This window comes from Gekko japonicus, unplaced genomic scaffold (assembly GCF_001447785.1).
Source record: "Gekko japonicus isolate JY-2015 unplaced genomic scaffold, Gekko_japonicus_V1.1 scaffold170, whole genome shotgun sequence".
NCBI classification, from domain to species: Eukaryota; Metazoa; Chordata; class Lepidosauria; order Squamata; family Gekkonidae; genus Gekko; species Gekko japonicus.
In genome coordinates, this window is record NW_015160212.1 from 221,640 (window position 1) to 230,249 (window position 8,610).

The 8,610-nt window shown below is 47.4% G+C and overlaps 1 protein-coding gene across 3 annotated transcripts in view; it reads left to right on the forward strand.

Moving 5' to 3' along the window:
* Positions 1–5,244, forward strand: part of CARM1 (coactivator associated arginine methyltransferase 1) — an 89,720-nt gene extending 84,476 nt beyond the window's left edge. Inside the window, exons 15-16 of one of the 3 annotated variants that reach the window (XM_015409915.1) lie at positions 2,363–2,434; positions 3,472–5,244. In XM_015409915.1, coding sequence (XP_015265401.1) covers positions 2,363–2,434; positions 3,472–3,608 — 209 coding nt within the window. In that variant the 3' untranslated portion in view covers positions 3,609–5,244. The remainder of the gene's footprint in view (positions 1–2,362; positions 2,435–3,471) is intronic. The other 2 variants (XM_015409924.1, XM_015409932.1) reach the window with 2 other exon arrangements.
* Positions 5,245–8,610: the final 3,366 nt, after the last annotated feature.

The following is an 8,610-nucleotide window of genomic DNA, read 5'->3' on the forward strand; positions in this document are numbered from 1 at the left end:
AAGGCCTCTGGGCAACTTCTAGTACATAACAACAGAATGAAACACAAAGATGCCGAATACTGGAGAATAGCGGTACACTGTTAGTGTGTAAGAATCAGGGACAGTGGCAATGTTCAATCTGCCGAACTTCGTTGATGAGCATCCTGAATCTACCAGTCCTCTTGTGCCAAACAGCCCTTAGCCGTGTGATGCTTGAGGTTAATGTTCATGGTTGCACAATGCAGGAAGATAATATTGGTGTCATTATGTTATTCGTTCCTTTTCCATATGCAACTGTTGGTGTTGAGTGATCCTTGTATCCACTTCTGAGCGTTTGCTGCATAGTGCCTTTTCTGGCCGCATTTGCCTTCTGTTTTATATCGGAAGCAAGTTTTGCCAGCTTCACGCAGGAGCAGTGTTTTCACATGAAGTTTCACTGCAGCTGTTGACTTTCCATGGCATAGCTAGAAATTCAGGGAACACTTTCTTGGAGGAACTTGAAGTTGGTGTTGCGTGAAGGTCTGGAACCTGTACAAGAAAAGAGAGGTGAGCGCTTCTGTGCTTTCAGCTCTTCTCTTGTCCAAGACCCACATAGCATTTTCTGAGAAGGTGGACCTTATTTGCCGCCATGTTATAGGCAAGAGAAAGGATAGTCTTGGCTACCCCATGGTTAGTTGGTGGCAAGTTTGAAAGATGTCTCTAAAGAAGCTGATACCAGCCACACACCTAAAACACATAGATGGATGGATGGATGGACGGATGGACAGACGGATGCTTTGCACACTAGACTCAACTTTCTGCTTCCCGGGCTATGTATTTCTACTCACGGTGACATTTGTGTTCTATAAGGAGACAGGGTGAGAAGTTGTTAGATCACTGAACTAAACAACTAGATGGTTGTGACGTCCTCCTTAATGGGGAGACTGTTTTTCCTTTAAAACACACTCTGTTCACATAAACTTGGTAGATTACTGCTGCCACCAGGAATTAAAAATTGCAAATCTCTCTATTATGGTAGAATGACCCTGTGTCTGGGCACTTCAGAGAACTATGTGGCCCTGAGGAAGGACTGTTCTGACTGCTGGGATAAGTTTAAACAAATAACGATTTATTTATAAAAGAACAAAATAGGTTTCTGGGTATTTTTGAACTGTTGTTGAAGACAGGAACTTATAAATATAACTGATAAAGCTGGGCATCACACCCTGTCTCTCAAAACACCAAAACTCAACTCTGACAGCCTTAGCCACACAGACTAAACTCTGCCTCTCTTAGCCACACAGGCTAAAAATAACCACACTCCATACTCGTCTCCCCCCAAACCCCCCCCCCCACAGAATCACCTAAGAGACACCTCTCTTCGCACACTCCCAGTCATCAGCCAATCACATCACACTCATCCTTCTCCTTACATTACTGCAGTCAAACTAAACATTTAAAGAAACACACACACCAAAACATGAAATCGTTACAGTGGTAAACTGAGCGATTGAGGCGGGAAGAAAAGTGGTGATGGGCCATACTGGAGACATGGCATGCAGTCATGGTGTTCCAGCCCAGGCTGCAGGAGTTGCCTTCGTCCTGCGGATCGTTATTATGTCAGCGAAGAGGTGCGTGCGAGCTTGTGGGATTGTTCCTCCCTGTGGCTTATACTTCAGTTTGATGCTTGATCCCAGTGAAGTGAAGGGGCATGTCGTGTTAGGAAACAGAAGTTGCTACATGTAGAGAGTGATGGTTTGTGTTGCAGAAGGGTGGGGTGGGGGGGTTAGAGAACTTGAACAACAAGAATAGCTCCTGGATCCTGGTTGAGGGCAAGTTCGAGTTAGGAATGACTGTCGACGGGAGCCGTGGAGATGAGCAGATGCTGACTGCAGAACGTGAGAAGGTCGTGGTCGCTAGAACCGGAGGCAGCAGGCACCTCCAAATGTCATTGTGGCATATCTTTCTCTTGGGTTCTCATGAGGTATATGGAGCAGGTTTGGGATTTTTGTGTCAGGAGACTAAATTATGAATCACCCCTTCCCTGGAAGCTTCCTGGAGCAATATAGTCTGTTAGTTTTTCCTTCCAAAGATAGGAAGAAGTCCTTTCTCGCAACCGATAGAACCAACCTGATTGCTGAACACTATTCTGAGCCGTTTACCACTTGCAGCGCTCCAGCCGGGCGTCAGGGCTGTGTTCCGGTTCCGCTGTTCTTCTGCCAAACCGGCTTCCGGGTTTGGAGTCAGATTGGTTTTGACTTCCCGCTGAGGAGATTCACGGCCCCCGTACCTTGCCTAACTGATCCCATTAGCCGCAGGGCCTCGTTAGCCTTGACCAATTGAGTTTGAAGCAGCCCGAGTGCCGAGACGGGGCCTGTTTGAGCATTTTTCTTTCTTCCCCAAGCAGCCAACACCGGGATTGTCAACCATACCCATTCCCGGATGGGATCCATCATGAGCACGGGGATTGTCCAAGGTAAACCTGCCCCGGCCTGGCCCCACTTGCAGCGAGGGGGAGAGGAGTTTGTGTGCATGGCTGGCTGTGGTGGTCGCAGGCACCTCGCTGGGATGGAGGAAGGAATGTCAATTTTTGGGGCTGATGGTGTCCTAGGAGCCGAAATGAAAGTTGAAATTCCAAAAAAATATATAAAATAAATGCGAGTGTTGCAAGTGCTGAGTATCTGTGACAAGCAACGCTCCCTCTAAGCTGTGGAGTCTTGTGAGCAAAAATTCTTCTTTGTGAGTGAGTGGCATTAAAGTTGTGAGTGAGCCATTTGGCGACTGCATAAGCGCGTCTGCTCTGGAGCCCTCCTTCCTGAGCGGAGACAAAAGTGTGTGAGTTGGAGGCTAAAAAACTGTGAGCTAGCTCACACTAACTCAGCTTAGAGGGAACACCTGGTGGCAAGCAACGCTTTTGGTATTTAAAAAAAAATCAGTTTGTATCATGATTTGGCAGTGCCCTTTTAGCAGCTGAACATGGGTCATCTTAGTGCGGCAGGAGCTTTCTCAGGCAAGAGCCCAGAGTGCCTGTGATGCATGGAGCGGGCGGAGGAGGGGGTGCAGTGTCTCCCCCACGTGCCTCTCCCACCAGCTCCTCAGCCGCCTCCAGGCATCCAGAAATGGAAGAGGCGCTTGCCTAGGAGCTCCTTCTGCAAAAAGATTAAGGCCTTGGGAGCCAATGTACTTCGTCCCTCTTGAATTTTTTTAACTGTTACAGATATATGCATGAATAATAAAGTTGACATAGAAATTCATGGTCGAAATGTTATTTATTATTTATTTTATTTATTCATTCATTCAACGTATGGTTCGCCCTCCCCGCCAAAGCAGGCTCAGGGTGCCTGCAGATAGGCTATCCAAATACGAAGGAGTTTTTTTTAATTCTGCAAATTAAATGAAAAAAAATTAGCTCCTCGTCAGAACCGTTTGCCAAAAAAAGAGTAGATGGTGAGGATTCTCTGCTGGAAAGTTCCACCGGTGGTAGGAAACTGATGGCTCTTCTCTCCTCCGCAGGCTCATCCAGCGGCCAGGGTGGAGGAACGTCGAGCTCCCACTATCCCGTCAACAGTCAGTTCACGATGGGGGGCCCGGCGATCTCGATGGCCTCGCCCATGTCCATCACCACCAACACAATGCATTACGGGAGCTAAGAGACCCTCACCCCGATCTCTGAACTCACAGCACCAGGAAACCAAAATGAAGAAGAAACGTCTAATCTCCCTGCCCGTCTGCCTGCTGCACCTCAACAGTTTGGCAATCACCTCTCCGGATATCTGTTCTCTCACCCGTCTCCCATTAGGCTTGCCAGAGATGCCCTTACCCTTGTACGATAGAAGACACCCCCAGTGGCCCTTTGATAGTGGACTTGTACACTTTTTAAAAATGAAACTTGGAAACTTCGACATGCTCGACCATGACTTTTTAAGTCCCTGTGCTCGCTGTGTCTTTAATGACCAGTCACGTCGTGAACGGAACAAGCCTTCGGCCTTCGATGCCCGATCGATCGGCTGTAGGCACAGGTTGTAGGAGCGGAACTGCAGCAGGGCCTTTGGCAGTATTTTGAGCAGCTGAAACATGGCAACTTGAGCCTTTAGCATTGCGCCCAGCATTTCGAAAGACTGGGGGTGGCAGCTAGCTGTAGAACGGGCACAGGTGAACAAACGTCCAGCGGCACGCCCTTGATTTCTTACCCGCCCCAGCTCCTGGGCTAGTGTTTACTGCTTTAATGAGACTTAGGAAGAGTCACTCCCGTAGCGGGGAAAAGGCCTTCCCAGCTGTATGGTGAGGTTCTCACTGCTGTAGGTCTTGAGTCTTTGGAAATGCGTCCAAGGGGAGGCGCATCATTGCGGCGCAAGCATCATGTCAGCAGGTCTGATCAATGTTTGTCTCTGAGGAAACCTTGCTGTAGCATCAAAAGGATAAAAAAAAAAATTAAGAACACGAATGTACCAAAAAAAAAAAAAAAGGTTGCTGGCTGAAAGTGGAATGGATGGTGTCTTGGTTTCCTGTTGCTCATCTGGACGGGTTGCTCAGTGGTGGCTCCCCCTATCATCTGATGTGTGTCGTCCAGGCTGTTCCAGCTGCTGCCTCTGGCCCCTCCACCCTCACCAGAGCAGGCAGCGGATACCGGGTAGCTGATGACATAGACTGACTTTGCCCCCCGCACTAGCCAGCAGGGACTCTAGCATAGATTGTTCTGGCATCTGTTATGGAGAAGCCCCCCCCCCCTTCCTTTGTAGTCTTTGTACGTGTAACCTGTAGTCCTTCACAGTATTTCTTTTCTTTTTTTTCTCCCCTTTTCAAGGGCCACCAGCTGGCATTTTTGAAAGGACTTGGCAGGGACCCCCTTTCGATGTAGAGCGGAAAGTGCGGTTTACTTTGGCGGTTTCTTTTGCCTCCCAGCGTCTGGGCTCCCAGGGATGATTTGTGGGGAAGAGGGAGGGGACGTTTACACAAAATCTCCATCAGCGGCTGAATTGTGTGGGGTCTGCGCAGAGCCGATTGTGAAGTCTTGGATGATCAATGATTTTGTGACTGTTAAAATAAAACTTGGGAGGGTTTTGAAGCTTTGTTTGCAGTGCCTGGTTCCCCTCCCCCCCATCCAAGGTTTTGGATTCAAACACCCAGAGAGCCCTCGCTTTCTTCTGAGCTCAGCCCTGCCCTTCTTTACAAGCCAAGCCTCTGTGCAACAGTGCCCTAGAAAAGACCCTCTTGCCTCAGGCAGTCGCTGTTTTTGCTCCCAATTTGGTGAAGTGGTTGGGAGCGTGGACTCTAATCTGAGAGAACCGGGTTTGATTCCCCACTTCTCCATGTGCAGCTGCTGGTGTGACCTTGGGTCAGTCACAAGTTATTATCAGAGCTGTTCTCTCAAGAGCAGTTTTCAAAAGAACTCTCTCAGCCCCACCTACCTCACAGGGTGTCTGTTATGGGGAGGGTTAGTGTGGCGTCCTGCTTATTAGGGAGACGGTTTCTCCTTTAAACCACACTCTGTGTACATGAACTTAGTAGATTTCCGCTGCCACCAGGAATTAAAAATTCTAAATCTCTCTATTTTGGTAGAATGACCCAGTGTCTGGGCACTTCAGAGGACTATGTGGCCCTGAGGGAGGACTGTTCTGATTGTTGGGATAAGTTTAAACAAATAATGATTTATTTATAAAAGAACAAAATGGGTTTCTGGGTATTTTTGAACTGTTGAAGAAAGAAAATATAACTGACAAGCTTGGTGTCACACACAGTCTCTCATACACCAAAACATAACTCTGACAGGCTTATCTCTCTCTCTCTTATATAGCCACACAGGCTAAACTCTCTTGCTCATACAGCCACACAGGCCAAACTTTCTTGCTCATATAGCCACACAGGCTAAACTCCAACTGCTTCCTCTGTCATACAGACTCTCACAAAAACTCTCCACACTCGTCTCTTCAAGAACACAGAATCCCCTCAGAGACATCTCTCCTCCCACACTCTGTCATCAGCCAATCACATCGCACTTGTCTCCCTCTCCTTACTGCAGTCAAACTAAACATTTAAAGAAACACACACTCCAAAACAAGAGATCATTACAGAAAGGGATTGTAAGCCACTCTGAGTCTCCTTCAGATAGTGAAGGGTGGGGTATAAATCCAATCTCCTCCTCCTCCTCTTCAGTGATATATATTATTTCTTTACTTCATATATGTAGCCCACCTTTTCCCCCCAGGGGTAGCCAAAGCAGTTTACATTGTTCACCTCTCTTCTATATGTTGAGGAGTCCCTAGCAACTGTTGGACACAACAGTTTAGACATATTTTTTTAATTTCCAGAGCATCGAATCCCCCCAAGGCAGAAGCTAAGGGCACCGCAATGAGGACTGAGGGTTGTCAGGTCTGAGTAGGGAAATACCTGAAGGTTTTGGGGGTGGAGCCTGAGGGGGCGGGGTTTGGGGAGGGGAGGGGCCTCAGCAGGGTACAATGCCACGGCGTCCACCCTCCAAAGTAGTCGTTTTCTCCAGGGGAACCGATCTCCAAGTCTGTGATAGTGGGAGATCTCCAGGCACCACCTAGAGACTGACAACCCCCAGTTTGGTGTAGTGGTTAGGAGCGCAGACTCTAATCTGGGAGAACTTGGGTTTGATTCCTCCTCCATGTGCGGCTGCTTGTGTGACCTTGGGTCAGTCACAAGTTTGCTCACAGCTGTTCTCTCAAGAGCAGTCCTCGAGAGAGCTCTCTCAGCCCCACCTACTTCACAGGGTGTCTGTTGTAGGGAGGGGAAGGGAGAGGAGATGGTAAGCGAAGGGCAGGGTATAAATCCAATCTCTTTTTCTTCTTTTCTTCTCCCTCTGCCCGCTCTTCTCCGGGGCTTCCTGTGGAACTTCCTGCTCCAGGAAGCCCTTCAGAGTTCCGCCAGCAGGCAAGCACACAGACTGCCTTGTTCTTTTTCCTTTCGAGTTCCGGCAAGATTCTGTCGTCCCCTCCTGGGGAAAGAGGCTGGGCAGCTCGGATGAAGGAAAGCGATCAGAGCTGTCGTACAAAGTTAGAGTCCAGCAGCACCTTTAAGACCAACAACGTTTTATTCAAGGTGGGAGCTTTCATGTGCAGAGCACACTTCGTCAGGCAATGAAATTGAATTAGAGATCATACTTGTATATTATAGAGGGTAGCTTGTTAAATTAGCATGCAAAATAGTGAAGATGTTTTTAACAGATAAAAAGAATGACAAGCTGGGTTTCTGGTTATCTATTTGGGTTCATCTGGGGGGGGAAACAACATAAGTAATAAATATGTCAGAACTGGAGATTAGTGTACCGTAAATTGTGAGAATTCAGTTCGAGACCCGAGTGCCGCTGATACAGTGAGCTCCCGTCTCTGGCCCCAGCTCCTGCCAACCTTGCAACTCGAAAGCAAGAAATTGCAAGTAGATAAATAGGTACCACTTTGGCGGGAAGGTACTTGTTCCATGCGCATCGGCATCTAGTCATGTCGGCCACATGACCACAGAAGCGTCTTCGGACAGCGCTGACTCTGGCTTGGAAATGGAGATGAGCACAGCCCCCTAGAGTCGGATACGACTAGCTCTCAAGCAAGGGAAACCTTTACATTCATCTCCTTTCTAGCAGGGAGGCAAACTTTAATGCATCTTGGCGGTGTATTTTTCTCGTCCCCAGAATAGAGAATTACATTTAAATCTACCATTCCAAATTACATTACGTGTTCAATTATATTCTTAATTGTTAAGAGTAGTAAACTGAGGGGGGGGTTTAAGTAACATTTTGCTTCACTAAACTGACGGAATCCTTTTCCATTTCATCGTCAGATGCAGTGTGCTCTGCACATGAAAGTTCACACCTTGAATAAAACCGTTGATCTTCAAGGTGCCCCACCGGACTCTAACTTTGTTCTGTTGCTTCAGACCAACACGGCTGTCCACGTTGATTGGTCAGAGCTGTCAGTCTTGTCTTGTTGAGAAGGGTGGGGAAATCGCCAGTTTGCTGTCAGAAGGCTGGTCGTTTATTTGAATCAGCTTTACACAGACAGCGCAATTAAAGGGGCTGAATTACACCAGCAACCCTGATCACTGTCAATCCAAGAGTTTCTCTGCAAGGAAAGTTGATAGATTTTTAAAAAATTATTCCTTTCTTTAAAAAAGGGGGGGGGAGTAGAAACCCAGACACTAATTTTTTAGAAGAGAAAACAAAAATCCATACTGAGTGGAAATAAAAATACAACGACGGTAGTGGCAGCTCTACACATCAGCTTCTATAAAAGGTTTCCAGATAGCTAAAAAAATACATCTGGATGCAGTTGTCCTCTATAAGCCCTGCATTCAAATATCGATAAAGTTGTAAGGTCCTCGATTCACTGTTGGGCATTTATCTCTCCGGCGTTGCGACACAACGTTCAACTGTAGAAATGGCACGGAGGGTCCATGTTCATTGACCATCGGTTAGCTTCCAAGTTTGTGGGGGAGGTGCCTTTACAGATGTTAGTCCCCCTGCCATTAGCTTAGGATCTACACACCCCTGCCTAGTGTGTCTGTTCAACCTATCAGAATCCTACCGTTAGCAAAAAGTTGGCACAACAGTCACTTTTTTAAAAAAGTGTGTTTGGTTACACAGAGAGAAGTGCACTACAGAACATTTTAGAAGGGCAGTACATTCAAGTGGCCATT